Source organism: Pogona vitticeps, chromosome 3 (assembly GCF_051106095.1).
Source record: "Pogona vitticeps strain Pit_001003342236 chromosome 3, PviZW2.1, whole genome shotgun sequence".
NCBI lineage: Eukaryota > Metazoa > Chordata > Lepidosauria > Squamata > Agamidae > Pogona > Pogona vitticeps.
In genome coordinates this window covers 48,094,799-48,115,147 of record NC_135785.1, presented here as the reverse complement: position 1 = coordinate 48,115,147, position 20,349 = coordinate 48,094,799, and the positions used below count along the sequence as shown (strand labels likewise).

Here is a 20,349-nt window from a genome sequence, read left to right as displayed (position 1 = left end):
GGAGGATGGGTAAGAGTGTGTAAAACTAGCTGGAAAGACCATTGCGGAACTGGTGGTCAAACTGGAGGCCTGAGATTAGTGAGTCCTTTAAGAAAGGCCTTAACCGTTGGGTGGGAGAAAAAGCGTGACGAAGTAGAATCCTTAGGCTGGAAGGAGATAACTGCAGCCAGGTAAACTTTAATAGTAGATAAGGACAACTTGAAATCAAACAGATAACGTAAGTATAGCAACAAAGTAGACAGAGACACAGGGGATGGTACAAGACCTCTGGCCTCAGTAAACTTAAGAAAATCTTTCCACTTTTGAGTGTACAACAGCGTAGTGGGCGGCTTTTTAGCTTGGTCTAATACCTCCTTGATCTCGGGAAGATCCTCCACACTGTTAGATGCAATGTCTCTACCTCTGGATGGAAGACTGCGCCTGCGTCCTGTGTCAAGAGATTGGGTATTATCGGAAGTCTCCTGAATTCTGAGGACATCCTCATCAGCGTTGGGAACCATACTTGTCGAGGCCAGTACAGTGCTATGAAGATTGCTCCCGCAGGTGAGTAACGAAGCTTCACGAGAGCCCTCTGTACTAGAGGAAGAGAGGGGAACATATAGAGAAGGCCCTGATTCCACTGTATCATAAATGCATCCCCTAAGGAGTCCTTGCCCAGTCCGGCTCTGGATGCGTACTTGGTGCACTTGGCGTTTTGATGAGACGCGAAGATGTCTACAGTAGGAGTTCCCCATCGGTGACAAAGATCGTGGAACACTTGGGTATTGAGCTCCCATTCGTGTGTTTGATGTGGAAGACGGCTGAGATGGTCTGCTAGAGCATTCTCTGTGGTGGATACATGTATGGCTATCGGGAATATATGATGGAGGTAGCACAACTCCCAAAGACGAATGGTCAGGTAAAGTAGTGATTGTGAGCGAGTCCCTCCTTGTTTGTTGATATAGTACATAGTCGTGGTGTTGTCCATTATCACCTAAACACCACAACCTTGTACTATGGGGAGAAAGGACCGGAGTGCCTTTATGACAGCTATCATCTCTAGATGATTGATGTGAAGGCTGATTTCCTGGGAGGACCAGAGGGCATGTATCCTGTGTTGGCCACAATGTGCTTCCCAGCCTGTTGGGCTCGCATCTGTGGTTATTTGAACTGTAAGCTGTAGTGGCTTGAAAGGTCTGCCTATTTTCAAGTGTGGAAGGTAACCACCATTGGAGTTGTTTGGCAAGCTCTGGAGTTACACGAAGGCGCTTGTGTTGACTGACTGTCATTGGATTGAATAGAGCAAGAAACCAAGACTGGAGAGACCTTAGTTTGAGACGTGCATGAGATAGGGCTGAGGTGGTTGAAGCCATGAGGCCTAACAGATGTTGGGCGTGCTTTGCTGTTACGCGGGCCCTCGGTTGAAATTTTCTTAGAGCTGACTGAATTTTTAGTATCCTTTCCTTGGGTAGAAAGATCCATGCCCTGGTTGCATCTAGGTGAGCACCTCTGTAATGAACCACCTTGGATGGTATGAGGTGTGATTTTTTTCATGTTGATGGTGAGGCCTAACTTTGGGAGTAGCCGAAGAACGAACCCTGTGTCCTTTAGGGCCTGATTTCTGGATGGAGAGACCAGCAGCCAGTCGTCTATGTAGGGGTAGATGTGGATGCCTTTGAGGTGCAGGTAAGCTGCTGCCGGAGCCATAACCTTTGTGAACGTCCTGGGAGCTGTCGCAAGTCCGAACGGGAGGGCCAGGAATTGATAGATGGTTCCTTGGAATATGAAGCTGAGATACTTGCGATGGTCTGGATGAATGGTTATGTGAAAATAGGCATCTTTCAGATCTATAACCACGAACCAATTGTTTTTCTTTAGCAGGGGCAAAATGGATTCCAGCATCACCATGCGAAAACGTCGTGGATGTAGGTAAGTGTTTAGAATTCTTAAGTTCAGAATTGGTCTTATTCCTCCATCTTTTTTTGGCACGGCGAAGTATCTGGAGTAGAATCCATTTCTTAGATCTGTTATGGGCACGGGTTGGATGGCATGCCTGCGTAGAAGTGATAGAATTTCCTCTTCTAGAGTGATGTCGAAGGATGTGTGTCTTACAAACCCTAAGGGAGGTAACTCTATAAATTCTAGACGGTAGCCGTGTTGAATGATTTTTAAAACCCAGGAATCGTTTGTGATAGAGATCCAGTTTGACAGAAATGGTAGAAGTCTTGTAGTATTTGTGTCTAGTGTGATGCTTATGGGAAAGTCAAAGGTACTGTTTGGATTTTTTGGCAGGTGGTTTATAGGACTGCCGATGTTGTGACTGCTGAGACCGGTAACTGGGAGCAGAAGATTCGAGAGGATCTGTGTTGAGGTAAGTTCCTATATGGTTTGAATTGTTGTGAGGATTGCTGGTATTGGGCATAAGACTTACGCCATTGATACTTGTTGTAACGAGGATGAGGTTTAATGGAATATGACTTGGCAGTCTTTTTAGCTTTGTGAAGCTCTTCCAAGTGATTATCTGTCTTTTTGTTGAAAAGTCCAGTAGCATCAAAAGACAGGCTCTCAACCTTGTTCTTAACATCATCAAGTATGTTGGCAGCTCTGAGCCAAGCATGTCTGTGTAAAGTAATAGCAGACATAAGGACTCTGGCAGCGGCTTCTGCAGCGTGCCTAGTGGACAATCTTTGATGCTTGGATACAGTTTGAGCTTCTTCGTAAAAGTTCAAAAAAACTTTGTCTAACTTCTGGAATGAGTTTAAGTCCAGGCAAGATTTTCAACCAGAGCTGTTTTTGATATGCTCCGAGAGAGCAGTCTAGTAGTTAATAACCTTCAGCAGAAAAGAGATCAGAGAATAAATTTTTCTGCCAATGATCTCCAACTTTTTCCCCTCCTTATTGGTGGGGGGGTGACATGAGATTTTTCCAGTAGGCTTGGTGCAACTGGTCTCCACAATTAGAGAGTTGGGGACCGGATGTTTGAAGAGAAATTTCGTGTCAGTACCAGGAACACGATAGAAATTCTCCGTCCGGCGAGGCAATGAGGGTGTGTTGGAGGGTTGTTCCCATAACTCCTTGATGATGTCCATAATGACTGGGACAAAAGTGAGACTAGGAGGTGGAGACCTCTCTTGATTAATATCACCAAAGATGAGGTCTTCAGTAGGTGGTGCAGGCTGATCCACCTCTAACTTAAGTGCTCTTGCCAACCTTGATAACCTTTGTGAGTACGAGGAAAAATCCTCAGACGGGGAGGAAGCGTGAGTGTCACCTATGTCCGAACCAACCACTTCACCCTCCGGAAGGCCGCCTTGGGAAGGCTGTGCAGGTAAGTTCTGGTCAGAGTCAGAAGAAAGGACTAAAGAAACCGCATCCGGATCAGAAGAGAAAACATCCCTCTTCCTTTTGCACGATGGTTTTTCAACGTCGAGTTTATTCTGCGGCGTCTAAGATTGCGTTTGTTGTACTGTAGTAGGGAGAGGCACCGCTGGTGGAATAGGTAGGACCGGCTGGGGCGGAGCCTCTTTCTGCTTCTTGGCATCGATGTGTCGACAGCGACGGCGATGACGAGGTCGAGGAGAGCCCGACGAGGATGACAAATAGATGTACTTGACTTGTTTATGTTTTTGACCTCGATCGGTCGAGGTCGAGGAAGAGTCAGAAGAACTGGAATGCCGTTGATGATGGTGACGTCGTCGAGGCGTGTCAGAATCGGCGGAAGATGACGAAGAACTATTTCAACACCGATGTTTGGTTCGGCGTCGGGTCGAAGAGCGGTGTTTTCTCTTCGAAGAGTGCTTCTTCTGCGCTGATCTCGACCTCGAAAGAGGCGTTGAGATTGAAGGAGCTGGAGAACCCCGCCCATGAGAAGATGGGCTCTGCGGGGCAGAAGTCAAGCCCAAGGTCGCGCCAACGAGCTGACTCAGTGTCGGGGACGAGACGCTAGGTGGAACAGCCGGCTCAACTTGTCGAGGAGGGAGCAAAGGGACTGCCTCCGACAAGGATTCGTGGTGCCTCGATGAATCCTCTAAGATAGGCAATGGAAGGGACTCTGAAATTGGTGGAAGCTGCACCACAGGCTCTTTAGTTTTAACGGGTGCTTTTCCCTTACTTTTGCAGGTTTCAAAGAAGGGGCAGTATCCGATTTGGTCTTCACAACAGCTTTCTTAGAAGGGCCCGGCTTCTTGGTTGCTTTGGCAGATGTCTTCGATGGAGCAGGCTGAGGGGAAACATTCGCCTCAGACCTTGGTGTTGCAGACGGTGAGGCCATCTCTGAATCTGAAGGCTTGGTGGCTGATAGGGTAGATTCCCAAAGGTGATATTTGAGACACTGTTGTCTTGCCTTCAGTGCTGCCTTCATGAAAGTTTTGCAATGCTGGCAAGACTTTGTGAGGTGGGCTTCTCCCAAACAAAAAAGGCAACAATTGTGTGGGTCCTGGTGGGGAATTTTCCTAGAGCAGTCCACGCAACAACTGAACGGGCCGGACGGCATAAGATATTAGAGTCTATGGGTAACCGTTACGGAGCGGAAAAGGCGGGAAAAACCGAGGCAGCCAAGTTGAAGGGAAAAAACACTAGCGAAGTCGTAAAAACCAGTCCACGTCAAGGGATATAGAGTTCGCTCAATCCGGGTCAAAATACCAGAAAAATACAGCAAATAAGACGAATAGAAACAGAGCTCAAAGCAAGAGGTTCCAAATCGCTAGGCGGAAAAATGGAACTGAGATTTGGGCGGGCGGAACATGCGCACTACAGGCAGCCTTACACTTGTTACTTTTCTCTTAAAGTTCGAGAATGTTCCGAGAGGACTGACGCTGGCGCTGGATTAACCCTTTTGTGTGCATTCACAGAAGACCACGATGAAGAATGGTTGTTTCATGTATGTGAAATGTGGCTGTTGATGGATGGTGTTGTGGAATGTGAGAAGAGAGAGTTTTCTCTTTTTGAAAGGGGGGGAGAGGTTCACCCAGCTTCTCTAGATGGTAAGATGTAGAAGTTACCAGAATGATTACCTAGTTTAGCCTTTTATTATTTTAACCTAGGAATAGCTTATTTGAATCATGGTAACTGCCTGGATATGACATGCTTTTAAGCTACAACTGTATTTTAATGGAACTACTTCATTTTCTTAATAAAAGAATTATTCTTCAACAAAGGGCTTGTTTCTTGACCAGCACGATTACACCTAGATCCAGTGGTGATTGTAAGGTAAAGGTAAAGGTTCCCCTTGACAATTTTTGTCCAGTCGTGTTCGACTCTAGGGGGCGGTGCTCATCCCCGTTTCCAAGCCATGGGTGGGAGAGATGTCTATCCTAAAGATCAATATTTGAAGGGTTGGGAAGAGTGATTATAACACCCTTAGTGAGTGAGTGTGCATGTTTTATTTATGATTTATCTATCTACTGTTACCTGTCAATGAATTGATGAGGATGCTGATGTGACGATAAATGTGAATTTGAAGTACTGTTAGTGCCTGCGTAGGTATGGATAATGGATTTTCCTTTCTTATATAGTGTTGGTGTTGTCCAGTTTTGGATTAGAAGATCATCCTGCCATGTCTCTGCTTTTTTTGAAAAAGCTAATTTTGATTTGTATGGCTTAACTGGCTCTAGCACCAGAAACTGGAATGCAAAAAACAAACCTGATGAACCTGAAAGATCCAGGCATTCTCAGGTTTACTGAACCCAAAACAAATAAGAGCTATCCAAAAGAACACCCCCCCAAAAAAAAACACTGAAAAAATTCCCCTGCACATCTCTAATTGTTTACATCAGCTATGTTTGTTCTCCTTCCTTTTATGCTGCAGAGAAACAAAATTAGAAGAAAGCCCTCTCCTATTTTGTTTGACCAAATGAAAATTTCGCATCCTACCTGAAGGAGCAATGCTTGTCTTGAAATCTCCAAGAAAACTTGATTCTGATAATGAAACTGAGCTCTACATCTAAAGGAACAACCGTGAGACAGAAGTGGAAACTGAGGAAGAAAAAGTCGCTTTGCTAAGCAATACTTTTTCCTCATTGGTAGAAAAAGATTCCCCTTGAGAATTTTGTCCAGTTGTGTCCAACTCTAGGCAGTGGTACTTATCTCCGTTTTCAACCCATAGAGCTAGTGTTTGTCCGCAGACAATCTGCAAGTAGGCTTTCTATCTAGTGTTTAGAGACATTTCCACTGTTTAACTGCTTAATCGTTGTACAAACTATATCATCAAATTCTTAAGGATGGCCAACTCATTGGCTGGTGGGGGTGGAAATGTAACCAATATTTGAAAGAAAACAATGGTTCATGCTTTTGAATTAAGTTATGCAAATGGCAAACTTAATGAGATACGCCCATCCAAATGCATTTCTTAACTACTCTGGTAAAATATAATCGGTAACGTGAAAAGATTTGGAAAACACAATCAAGACGATCTTGAAATGTTCCTTTTAAATGGTTTCAATAAGATAAATTCTCAAATCTACAATACCTCTGATTGCTGCAGGGAAAGGGTTGGCAAACTTTTCCACATATTCAGCTTCTGCATGTGCTCCTTTTCCTCTGAAAATTATTTGAACAGCACCCTGGGAAGAAAACAAAAATGTGAGTTTACTAACATTATTTTTTAAGTCCTTCAGAATATTTACTAGCTAAGAGCAAAAGGAGACACATTGGAAAGGACAACTGAGAGGGTGTCAACTCTTGAAGACCAAAGAGAATGCCTTCTGTCATTACCTTGGCACCCATCACTGCTACCTCAGCTGTTGGCCAAGCATAATTTGCATCTCCTCTTAAATGCTTTGAACTCATCACATCATAGGCCCCACCATAAGCCTGGAACAAAATATATATAAAGAATTATTGTTGTATTATAGTTCTGTGTTTTTAAAATCATCAATTAATTTTTCATTGAATTCAGTTCCTATGATTCTATTGTATGGCAGTTAAACCTCATAGTGAAACAAATGTATGAGTCATAAGATGCCTAGGTCTGTGTTGCGACCTACTACAATAAGCAACAGGATTTCAGCCCTTACATATATGTATACTGTTTCTTAACATACTAAGTCACAACACAGATCTATGCAGCCTAACCCAAAAGGGCAATGGCATGAACAGAAGCTTCCTATATAAGCTACAGTTGCACACAATGGTAAGCTAAGATTCTTACTGTGAACAATGTGCATCCTACCATCAACAGCCCACTCCCACCTTGCATCTTCCAAAAACACAGGTACATAAAAGCTTACTGGAAGCTTACTATAGCATCTTAACCCAGGATTGTGGTTTACAAACCAAGAAGGGAAAACAGGATTCTTATTTCCTGTTTTTGCCTTACAAATCCTGTCTGATCTGGGAATGACAAATCAGGATCACACGTTTTATGACTGGCTCAGCTCTTTACAGGGAGACGGCAGCTTCCTAGTACCACCTGAAAGCACCTTGGGACACACACATCCTTTATTACACTGTAAACAGAGATTTTGCTACTGTATAAAAATACAGTAATTATGATTTAAAATGATTGTTTGGACGTGCTGCTTTTTTTTCAGTTAAGCAGCCAATTGCTGGGCAATTGTTGGATAAAATCAGTTAGCAGGTTGTCAGTGTCAAGTTGCTAAGATGGGAAACCTTCCAGTAGAGCCAGTCTTACTGATATTTAAAAAATTCTAAAAATCAGGTTTAACATTTGGATCTCTTAAAACTAGTAGCTATTAGTTCAGTGCCACACAGTTGATCAGTTCCTTTTTAAGTATCATAGTATACCAGTGAAACATTTTTCTGTATCATCATAACTTGATGATAATTTCTTTAGCCACACAGCACCTCCTTCCAACAACCATCAAAATTGCAGGGATAAAACAGAGAATGTAAAAAAATCTCCACAGAAACTACATAAACAGAAAAAATGAAGAGCCGCCAGAACTTTGCCTGACAGCTAACTGAAGAAAGGCAAGCCTCACAGTAGTGCAGGAGAGCCAGTAGCTATAAAATAGCATTTTACTTCACCTTCCTTGTGATGATAGTGATTTTTGGCACAGTTGCTTCTGCAAAAGCAAAAAGCAGTTTTGCCCCATGACGTATAATTCCACCGTACTCTTGGGCTGTGCCTGGAAACAATAGGAACCAATGAAACAGTGTTACAAGAAATTTACTGCCTGCAGTGATATTCTCCCTAATTAGAGAAGCCCAGCACTAATTATGATAGCAACTGAAGTCTCAGCTGTTATCAGAGTAATAATAGTGCAGATAGAATGCCTGGATGCACCAAAATACAATAGCTAGAATAACTGATCTACACTGCTCAGCAATTCTTAGCCTAACTGAAAATGGTCCATGGAGACACGTATTTTTGCACAAAAATCTGGAGTATTTATAAATGGGATAAACATTTCTTTGGGATTTGATATAATTTACCAGTTGTATAACATATATTCATCTATAAAGCATTTAACTGGAAAGTTTGAAATCCCAAACAAATTTATGATTGATAAAGATACCAGAATCTCATTATTGGCTGATATTCCTTCTATATTTTTGTATAACTCTACACTTTCCTGGCATACTTTCCATACTTTAGTATAACTATATAGTTTTACACTGTGTTTAAGAATTTTATATTTGTAACTTATATAACACCCACAAAATATAATGTGATGTATAAAACAGACTGACTCATTGTTATGTCTGATGTATATTTGTATATTTGTATATTTTTTTATATCTTGTGCCAAGCTTATCTTGGTTATGGATTACATGCTGCTTAACTCCATGGATCTCCAAAGGGAAAAAATTTACCACCAAGGCCAACACAGCCTCTGTCACGTGGCCTTACAAAATATATAGGCCAATGTACTGAAAGGTGTGTACATTACACATATTGCTTAGTAAGATGAATATCCCAGTTTTTCTTCAGTCATCTTAAAGTGCCATATATGACTTTGCTCCTTCTGCTCTAATCTTAAAACAAGCTTGTGAGGTCGGGTTGAGAGAGTGCAACTGGCCCAAGCTCATTTGTGGAGTTTTATGATTCAAAGGACACGAGAACCTGGACCTCACAAGTCTCAGTCCAGCACTAACCACTCACAAGGAGTGGAACACAAGCAGATTCTTAGGACCCATACAGTCCATGTTTTTTTAATGGGCTCAAGGTCACCTTGTGACTTCTGGAAAGAACATGGAAAGGAATTATGTTTTAACGGTTACTACTCCCCAATTTTTAAAACAATTTATAAAAAAAATATTTTTGGCCACTAGATAGTGCAAGGGGGATTGCCAGTTCAAAAACCTAATTATTGTAAAGATAAAAATTTAGGTTGGGAGTTACAGGAATGAGTACAACTCTTGGAGATTCAGGGATGGGTGTATAGGTGGCATACCTATGAAAACTGGTGTAGTGCAGAGGTGGGCAAACTGCTGCCCTACTTCATCTCTATAGCCTTATAAAAAAAACAGTATTCAAAAGGATTAACTGAGATATACATAAACAAATAGTATATTAAAGTATGAGGCATGACACTTAGGTGTCTAAAATGACAAAGTCAATTCTCTTTTACTACAATATTTATTATTTGTTTATAATTTAGTGGATTTTATATCACCGGTAAACTCTACAAAGGAATAAATGAGCTCTATAACAATACTAAACCTCATTATAATAAAACACAGCATTTCAAACTATTTGCATTTTGCTTGTGCAAGACGAAAAATAGTTTGAAAAGAAACATCTCGCTTTGGCACTGAATAATAGGTTTGCATATTGGCTTTGCAAGAAAAGACAAACTCCTCCTAATGTACGAAATAACATTTACTTGCAAGAGTCAAGTATAATGCCCTCTACACAATTAACTTCAACCTCTGCAAACAAGGAGGAGAAAGAAGAACATACCTGGTAAAAATCCTGGCACATCTACAAATGTTATTAGCGGGATGTTGAAAGCATCACAGAAGCGAACAAAACGGGCTCCCTTCACAGAGGAGTTTATATCCAAACAGCCTGAGTTTTAGAAAAAAAATAGGAAAAACTGTTAAAATGCTTTCCAGACTTCTATAAATATCATTTTAAAGTAGTCAGTGCAAAATATTGTTCTTTGTTTCAGTGGTACAATCCAGCATTTGGCACTATATTCTACAATCACTACAAATATTAACTAGAATATCAACACTTGCTATTGCACGAGATATGGCTACATTTTAGCTTTGCAAGTTTTATTGTTTTAACCTGTTTGTGAGTGTCCTTTATTTAAAAAAAAAATTAATACATACATTGTTTGCACATTATGGACATACAGAATATATACTGCAGGGCAGATCACCAACTACTAACATCATAAACTCTGGGGGCAACTGTATCCACTCCTTCTCCTTCGTGGCCTCTGTGAATACACACTAATGGGTTACTCCGCGCCTGAGCAGAGCTACAGGGAAACTTCCACAGCTTTAAGCACTGAGTGCTGGGACCTCCCCTACACTGGCTATATAACTCCGCCCCCGGCACCCAGTGCCTCAGTTCTTTTTTCGACCGCTACTATAGCAGCAGCTTTGTTAGGAACTTCCCAAGTTTAAAAAAAAATGTATTCTTTATCTTTCCTTTCTTTAACCTCCCTTGTTCTTTCTTCAGTAACAAGTTGTTTCTTCTGCCTGGGGGTGGTTGTAATTGACCAGATAGGCGGGATATATATAATAAATAAATAAAAAGCACCAGCCAGCATTAGGTATTCTTTGTAAAAGCTTTACAAACCTGTTACAAAGCCAACTTTGGAGCCCTCATGGCTTTTCTCTTAAAGAAATAAGGTATCTTTTACCTTCTTAACAAGGCTACCCCCAGGCTCAAGAGCAAGAGTTATCCACCTCTTTGCAATCTTCCTCTTTGTGTCAAAAAAGAAGACGGCATCTGAGCTAAGTCTGCAGAGAGCTGGGCGCCGAAGTTGGAGATATCCTGGCAACATACAGTAGCCCTAGCTTTGCCTTTGGAAGAAGAAAGGGCCCCCTGCAGCTCTTGCTGCCATCCTCACTTGTCAGTGATTCTTCTGACTGGGGTAAAAACCTCTTTGGAGGTTGGCGCAGAACAGCCCTCCTTCATGGGCTCGTTCATAAGGCTGCAAATTCCAGAGAGAGCTGGGTGCCGAGGCTGATGTTCCAGCAGCATACAGCAAGCTTTGGCTTTGCCTTTGGGGAAAGAAAGGGCCCCCTGCAACTCCCACTGCGAAACCCACCTGTCAGTGATAATCCTTACTGGGGTAACACCTTTTTGGCGGTTGATAATCTGGCATGAAACAGCCTTCATTTATCAATGGGCTCATTCACACAGCAGCCTGCATTCCCACCTCAGCTGCCGGTGCCAGCGTAGGCTCATAGGGAAAGGACTCATAGGAGCCGACCTAACAACCCTGCAGTTGTCAGGCAGACCCGAGTATTTCTCCTCAATAGGAGAATATTTGGATAACTGGCTCTTGGTCGCTGAGTCCAAGTCACAAGCTTGTAAACACACGTCCTTGACACTGTGTCTTTTGTCAGCGTTAGGACTTTGAAACCTGCACAATGGGTAAATTGTATTAAATTGTATTAATGCGACTTTGCATGCTTTCTTGAAGCAGGTTTTTCCCCTGACAACAAGACTGTGAAAAGGCATGATCTGTTGTGCTCCTTTTCTTCAGGGACTTAGTTCCCTGCCCTACAGGTTCAGTGACTTCTGGGGCTGATGGCATCTACCACAGCTGTGGGACAGCATCCTCGACTGATGATGCAGTCCCTTCAAGCCTGGTTTCTCTCACTCTTTCAGATATCTTGCGACCACCCATCCACGTTGTTCCAGGTGATTCCGGAACTTGCTGCACAACTGGATTGGTGGAGACTTTCTCCCCAACCTACGGATTGGGAGACCCTTTGGTCTCTTAACTGTGGATGCCAGCAAGTCAGGCTGGAGGGGGGCTTGTTTATGCCACCACGTTGTCCATGGCCGCTGGTCCACAATAGAAGCCAGCCTGCATAACAATGTGCTGGAGCTCCTGGCAATTACCAAGGCCTTTTGGGCCTCCGAGCCCCTACTCTGTGGGCGGGTGGTCCAGGTCGCATCAGACAATACCACTGCAGTTTATTATATAAAGAAGCAGGGTGGCACTCACTCATTACGCCTTCTCTTTTACACCATCAACCTTTCGGAATGGTGTTATGCTCGCCACATTTATCCTGTGGCTGTACATTTGACAGGTGAGAACAATTCCGTGGCAGTCCATCTCGGCAGACTACAGTCCTGCTTTCATGAGCAGGCTCTCAACGATGCCATCTTTCGCCACCTCTGTCGTTGATGGGAGACTCCAGACATAGACGTTTTCGCTTCCTGGACGAACAAGAAGTGTGCCATGTTCTGCTCCCGAGCCAGCATCAGCCACAACTTCCTAGGGGACGCTTTCCTGATGAATTGATCACAGGGCCTCCTTTACATGTTTCTACCTTTCCCCCTTCTTCAAAGGATTGTCGTTCAAGTCCAGCATGAGTGCGCAAATGTCGTACTTATACCCCCTTGGTTGCCTCGCCAGCCATGGTTCTCGATCCTGCTCCCATGAGCCGTGGAATACATCACGCTGCAGCTGATCCCTCATCTACTGTCTCAAGACAAGGGGCAGATATTTCATCCGGACCTTGAGTCCCTCCACCTGTTGCCTCGGAGACTTCCCTGTCTGTAATAGACATGCTCAATCATGCTCACAAACCTTCTACCATCTTGACCTACTCCTATAATGAGTAGGCGTTCTGTCACTTTGCATCAAGACATTTGCCTACTAGGACAACGTCTCTGGACGCACTCCTTCAGTTTCTCCTTCACCTGTTTCACTTGGGACTGGCCCATTCTACCTGCAAGCTATTTCTCCGAGGCCTGAAGAATATGCGCCCTGCCTATAGACCACTAACACTTGGCAGCTTATGAGGCCTTCCTTAAAGCCCTTGGCATCAGTATCGCTCCACTTGCTAGCCCTCAAAACTGCCTTTCTCCTGGTGATAACCTTAGCTTGCAGGGCTGGAGGACTTGCTACACTAAGAGCAGATCCTCCTTTCTGCAAAGTAACCTTATGGCCAGACCTTACCTTCTTGCATAAGGTATTTTCCGCCTTCCATTTGAACCAGCCAACTGTCCTTCCTGTTTTCTTTCCCACACCATCTTCACCACTTGAGACAGCTCTGCACACTCTAGACGTGAAGCATGCTCTGTCATATTATGTGCATTGCACGACCACTTTTCATGCCTCAAAACATCTCTTTGTCACCTTTGCTGGCTCCTCCTTCAGAGCACCGGCTTCCTCTCAGACTATCTCTAGATGAATAGTCAAGACCACCTGCCTTGCCTATGATTTGGCAGAAACTCCTCTTCCAAAATCAGTGAGAGCTCACTCTACTAGAGCTCTAGCATCCTCAACGGCCTCTCTCCATGGAGTGGACATTACAGATGTCTGCCGCGCTGCCACATGTGCCACTCAGTCTACCTTCATCTCGCACTACCGCCTGGATATCTGTCCGAAGGCTCAGGCTGCGGTAGGTCGAGCTGTCCTGGCTTCTGCACTTTCGTGACGTCCCTCCTCCTGGTTAGTCAGCTTGCCAGTCACCCATTAGTGTGTATTCACAGAGACCACGAAGGAGAAAGAGAAGTTACTTTCCTGTAACTCTGGATCTTCGAGTGGTCCTCTGTGAATCCACATGTCCCTCCCTCCTCCCTGCTGTCCATCACGTTTGCCATGGCATGATGGGCAGCAGCAGTCGGTTCCTTAGAACTGAGGCACTGTGTGCCGGGGGCAGAGTTATATAGCCAGTATAGGGGAGGTCCCGACACCAAGTGCTTAAAGCTGTGGAAGTTTCCGAGGCTGCTCTGATCAGGCGTAGATTAACCCATTAGTGTGAATTCACAGAGGACTACTCAAAGAACCAAAGTTACAGGTAAGTAACTTCTCTTTCTTCAGTCAAGGAGGAGATGGCACTGAGGAAGCCTGGTTAAGACGCACAACTCAAGAAGCAGTGGGAGAGTTGTAAACAACATGAAGCTAGGAATCAGAGTAACAATAGAGACTCTTCTTCTCACACTAAACCCTGAAAAAGAATGGGTTGTGAGGAGGAAACCTCTTTAGGCTGGTTGGATAAGGTCCCTTTCCTGAATTGATGGAACTTTAAATTTCATTGACAACAGAACAGCCCAGTAGTCTTCATAGACAAAACACTTAAATATAAATCACATTAAATATAAATCACATGTTGGCAATCACTGCTGATTCTATATACAGTGGGGTCTTGACTTGAGAACTTAATCCGTATTGGAAGGCGGTTCTCAAGTCAAAAAGTTCTCAGGTCAAATCTGCATTTCGCATAGGAATGCATTGAAAACCATTTGATCCGTATCTGCTCTTTTCCGTCCATAGAAACTAATGGGAAGCTGCTATTCTGCCTTCGACCACTAGAGGGGGATATTTTGTTTCTTTTTTCCTTAGGTCAAGAAAGGTTCAGGGAAGGCAGGGAAAATACAGTCCAGGCAGTACCAGGCAGTCCGAAGACTGTCTCCCAATCCACTCTCTAAATGCTGGGAGGAGTGAGGAAGCAGACAGGCACCCTTTTCACTGGCCAACAGTTAACTGAAAGTTCAAATTTTGCACTTTCCCTGCCTCCCACGTGGTTTTTTTCAGTTCTTAACTCAAATCTAAGTACTTAAGTCAAGTCAATATTTTCCTAGGAGAGTGGTTCTTAAGTCAAAATGTTCTTAACTCGAGCCGTTCTTAAGTCAAGACCCCACTGTACCCACGATGAGATGTCTAAAACCTTGGCCTCAATATAATAGCAGTGACAATGATAATGTTTCACTGTTACTGAAAGACTTTTACCACTTCCAAGATGATTATGTTATCAATATAAAAGATGTTCTAAATAGGAGTGCAATTCTTTTCAGAATTATGTACAAATATTTACTCTCTTTAAAATATCTAATAATTCCTACATTTAATAGGAAAGGAGTTAATAAAAAAGCATAGAGAAAAATCAATGGATTCTAAACATTTATAAAGAAAGCCCTGTTACCTAAATTCACTACATATATGAATCAAGAAACAGATTTAATGTCATGGTTCTCTGGGCACAAAGTACTTACAAGGCACAAACACACAAGAGTACCAACTCTGTATCAGAATAGCTAAACACAAAATGGAAGAACAAACAGCTCCTCAAGTGCAATTTTATTTCAAGGAAAACACTTGTCTGTTTCAACAAGGACAACACAGTAAAAAAATAGAAATCTCTCAAGTCTGCAGATTCCCAGCTGCTTCCCACCCCCACCAGTCTTTTACCTGATGCCACTTTGGGCTGGTTGCCAACTATTCCAACAGTTCTTCCATTCATTCTAGCAAATCCAACCACAATGTTTCTGGCATAAGAAGGCATGATCTCAAAGAATTCTCTCTCATCAACAATCTGCATGAATTGGATTTAAACATTTTATTGCAGCAGGGATATAATACCTATTCCCTTCTGTGGCAATCTGTGTCTGACAAAGGAGATTTCAGACAGGTAAGACAAGAGGGTTTTAAAAGTTATTTTCAATATTCTGCTTTCATTTAAGTCTTTTTTTTCTTGACAGATATTAAACCGAACATTTAGTAAGGGTCATTTAAAAATTCCTGACAGTTACTATTTTGGTTTATTATAGCTTAACAACTTAATTTAGCTCCACTCTATATCTAATTCATCTATTTAAAGAATACTACAGAGACAACTTCAGTTTAGCTTTCATTTCTGCAAATATCAAACATCAAGGAAGGATGGAAGTTTAGGAATTCTGACAATCACTGAAGACTAAGCTATAGAATTATTATACATGTTCTGTCAAAGGATCACTAATCAACCTGGGAGTGTAGACAGAACTGGCAACATCCCCAGTTTTTAGACTACCCCCTGGCCAGATCCCAAATAATGAATGATGCAGAGTAAAATTCAAGATGAATTTATGATGTTAATCCTGGGATACTCCCTTGCCTGGAAATAAGTCCACTGAACTGAATGAGTCTTATTTCTCAGTAGACATGTACAGGATTCTGCTTTGAAAGACCTAACTGCAGTGATGTTAATATGTACACTTTAGCTCTTCATAGCATTATTTGCCCACTAATCAAACAAAATGCAAAAACATATGAAGTGTGAACACTAACTTAGGCAAAGTAAGACCATTATGGATCCTTTCACCAACATAAAAAATTGGTCACTGAGCCAAAAACAAGCGGTCCTACTGTTCTGTTGCTTTTAAACCATACCTCACAAGAAACATTTCTATTGTTAGTTGGTTACCCAAATAATTTGTCAATTCTTGCTGAACAGTTACTCCAGTGAAAAGAAAATGACATAACCCTCGGTGGCAAATTGCTGCTAATTAAGAGTCCCACCCTGGATTCCAAGTCATACACCAAGACCTCATTGGTATACAATGAGGAATCTAAGCAGGGACGTACAAATTAGCAGCAATTCGCCACCACAAATTATGGCATTTCATTCTGCCAGTGTAATTACACAACAGGATTCTTGCCATTATGCTATCATTCATATAGTATTTTGCAATGGTGTGCCACCAATTGTGACTTATGGTGACCATTTCCAGGGTTTTCTAGGTACAGAATACTGAAAAGTGGTCTACTGTTCCTTTCTTCTGGGTGCACCTTGGGACTGTGCAGCTTGCCCACGGTTTCACAGGATGGCTCTTTTTCCAGGAGACACAGTAGGGAATCAACTCCCAACCTCTGGCTCCACAGCTAGACACCTGAACTACTGAGCTCTCCAGCCAGCTGATAGTACACCATACTTCACACTCATTGTATGTGAATCAAACACCATAGAACTAGCTTTCTTCCCTTTTCACATGAAGCTTTAGAAGCTCTAGCTCTAGGCTTCCATATGACTAAATATACAATGCAATGAATTCTATCAAATTCAAGTTTAAAGACAATGGGCAAAAACCCACTGTGTAACTTTGTGCCCAGCATAACCCAGATCAGACACCAGAAACTTCAGATTGCATTTTGTCATGGACAAATCTTTGAGATGGAAGAGGGAAGCCTTTAAAAGTCAAAAACATTTGGTCTTAATTCTGGCAGCAGCAATCTAGTGGCAATTTAAAAAAATTAACAGCTTCCCTCTCCTATCTCAAGGCTGTCCAAGGCTTCCCCAGGGCAAAGAGGAGACTGAGGAAGGCTAGAAATCTAAAATGGGGAGAGGGGAGGAGAATACAAAGCTTTTAATTAGTGCAAATTTAAATGTTTTTGGTGCCTGATCCTGGTTACAGCTGGTCCAAATTTACACAACAGGATTTTGCCCTATGTTTCTTCAAGCACAACATCATGCACTGAAAACTGAAGTTAGTCCAGAAGCTGCATTCTCTACTCTTAAGTTATGACAGCAAAGGCCAAGAAGCACTCCCTCTAATTCTTTGAGCTATACTGCTTATACCACTTTTATGATACACCACATTTCTAGTTAGAATATTTTAGCTGCTTGCAGATATGCAATGTGAAAAAGGAATTTGTTTACATTTTGTAGCAATTCTGAGACACAATTAACACATGTGTAAATGCTACAAGGGTCATGCAGCTTACTACCAAATTGTAATAAAATTGCAACACAAAGCTTACCGAACGGACAATATCCACCATGTCATAAGCTTTTGTAGATTCCATTGGGACTATTGTATCCAACTCAGGAATCAACCGGTTGCTTTGAAAAAACAGAAACAAAAGCAAGAAACATATTCATATGAGAAAATTACTTATAAATGTAACCTAAAAGAATCTGAATATTTTATACAACACCGCTTCAGCTTGCAGATGCAATATAGGAAATATCTTTCATTTTATGTAATATTACAAAATTTCTATTCCAAAAGGACCACCTGGCAGTTCATTTTCCAACACTTATCTGCCTCTCTCCTTCGGTGATCCAAAGAAAGAAATGAGTCAACTAGTACTAACAAGAGGACAGAGTGAAGAAAAGACAGAAAGATACGCTCCATCAATTGAGTGTTAACTATACCATGCTGAGCTATACTGAAGTAGGAGTGGAATTCTGATGGGTTTCAAACACCATACTGCCAATGTATACACCAATTTAATCTGATTTGGAGGGTAAGTAGAATTGGGCCTGGTTAGTGTCTGGAATGGAAACAAGCAGTTAAACCTTCCAAAATCATTACCAGCCTCAGGTGATGCAGTGGATTAGTAGGACTGATCATGAAACTCAGTGTTAAGACAGCTTCCTGTATTCCTAACCTTCATCAAGAAAAGCTTAACATTCCTTGACAGACATTTAGATATAAATCCAGGAAAAGGGGAAATAAAAAGAAGAAGAAGAAATATGTTGCCAAAACCCTTTCTGAAGCTAGCAGAAGAGCTCAGTATGATTGACACCTGGAGAACAAGGCATCCAAATGCAAGGGACTTTACACTCTTCATAAAGCAAAAAAGAGAAGAGATGGATCTATTTTTAAACTTATTATGCTTCCAGAAACACCAATGATTACAGTATGGGAAGCAAGTAAAGCTTTTTTTCAGGCTTAGTAATAAGATTTGCTGCAAGACAAAAAAAGAGAGAGAACGGCAAAATATTGAGATTTGGAGAAGACATTGCTGCTGTGTGAAAAACAGTTAAAGTAAAACCCACGCATGACATAATTAAGGATGACGATAAAACTAATACAATATCAATTGAATATTCTGGAGACAGAGGAAATGGCGAAAAGGATAAAATTCACAAGACAAAACTTTTTTGGAAAATGCAAATAAACCAGGAAGATGGCTGGCATATAAATTAAGGAAAGAAAGTGGAAACTCTGTAATTCAAAATCTGAAAGCTGTGGAAGGAGTGATAAAATTGAAGCACGAAGAAATGAAGAAGGCTGTAAAGAAATTTTATAAAAATTATACTATGAAAAAGCCTTCCCCAAAGAAAAACAGAGAAAATATTTTGAGAAATATAGTAATATAAAACTGACAAGTGAACAAAGCACAAAGATCTTTCTTTTTCAGACAATACCAGTGATGTTAAAGTAAACACTCCTTCAAGACTTCAATTTAAAAAATGAAATTTGTTCAGCAAGGGGAAAGGGGAAATAAACAAGGATTAAAGTGAAGGCATTACAAGACTCAAACAAAGGGTGGGCTTTGGGCTCCTGGATTGGAATACAGTACTTATTACAGGGCCTCTGTATTGGTTAGGATCAAAGAATAGATTGCTCTGGACAATGAGAGACTACTTAAACTGGAGGGACAGGATCTTAGCTTGGGATACCATGCCTTTATATGATGATATCTAAAAGCTAAAGAACATAAAGTCTTTAATAATCATGTGATAAGAAAACCTGTTATGGATTTGAAATAAAATACAAAAGCATATGTACTGCAAAATTCTAGAGTGGGTTTTGCCATTAGAAGCATTACACAGCCAACTATAACAAAACTCCTTAGCTACCAAGACTTGTTAAAGACAGACAGGCTGCTAAAGACCAGAGAGGAGTTAGAGGAACAGAAGGTCTCTCTTGATTGGTGGATGAGACTACAATTAAACTCAAAATACATAAAAGACAAATCAATGGGTTTTTATGAAGAACAAACGACATTTGATAAATTATTGCTAGGGGAAGGTGATAAAATAATTAAAATAATGTGTGAATATCTATTAAATAGGAAAATGGAGGATGAAGTGGTTAAAGACTGCATGATGACATGGGCGCAAAATATTGGTCATAATATTGATTTAGACCATTGAATACAAATTTGGCAGAATAATATTAAGCTTACAAAATCAGTAAATTTCAAAGAATATACTGTCTTTTTCGCTCCATAAGACGCACCTCTCCACAAGATGCACCAAATTTTTAGAAGAAAACAGGAAAAAAGAATTTGTTTTCTTCTCCTAAAAATTGGTAAGCCTTATGGAGAGGTCCATCTTATGGAACACACCCTAGGACCCTTTGGAGGCTCACCCTGCCCCCCCCCTGGGGTCAGAGGGGGCGAAATCGCCAGCTTCTGGGACTCTTCTGAAGCTTCCCAAGCCTCAAGAGTCCCAGAAGGTGGCAATTTTGCCCCCTCTGGCCCGGCAGGGAGGGGGGGAAGGGTGAGCTTCCAAAGGGTCCTAGGGTGTGTTCCAGGACCCTTTAGAGACTCACCCTGCCCCCCCCAGGGGTCAGAGGCGGCAAAATCGCCACCTTCTGGGACTCTTCTGAAGCTTCCCCAGCCTCAAGAAATTCCCAGAACCTGGCGATTTTGCCGGCGCTGGCCCCGTGCAGGGGTGGGAGGAGCATGGCAAGGGTCCTGGGAGGCTCCCTCGGACCCTTGTGACGCTCCCCCCACCCCCCCACGGGGCCAGGGGGGGTAAAATCGCCAG

General features: G+C 42.1%; 1 protein-coding gene and 1 long non-coding RNA gene across 3 annotated transcripts in view; one reads left to right on the top strand and one right to left on the bottom strand.

The window, feature by feature from the left end:
* Positions 1-20,349, bottom strand: part of PCCB (propionyl-CoA carboxylase subunit beta) — a 41,509-nt gene that overhangs the window by 3,987 nt on the left and 17,173 nt on the right. For both annotated transcript variants that reach the window (XM_078389311.1, XM_020787369.3), the window contains exons 9-14: positions 17,604-17,685; positions 15,276-15,399; positions 9,845-9,952; positions 7,966-8,066; positions 6,691-6,789; positions 6,446-6,539 (exon numbers count right to left, since the gene is read on the bottom strand). In XM_078389311.1, coding sequence (XP_078245437.1) covers positions 6,446-6,539; positions 6,691-6,789; positions 7,966-8,066; positions 9,845-9,952; positions 15,276-15,399; positions 17,604-17,685 — 608 coding nt within the window. The remainder of the gene's footprint in view (positions 1-6,445; positions 6,540-6,690; positions 6,790-7,965; positions 8,067-9,844; positions 9,953-15,275; positions 15,400-17,603; positions 17,686-20,349) is intronic.
* LOC144587866 (uncharacterized) lies at positions 1,771-5,134 on the top strand. Its single transcript, XR_013543053.1, has 4 exons — positions 1,771-1,908; positions 2,272-2,350; positions 4,099-4,239; positions 4,767-5,134. It is a non-coding gene; the product is annotated as an uncharacterized LOC144587866 (long non-coding RNA).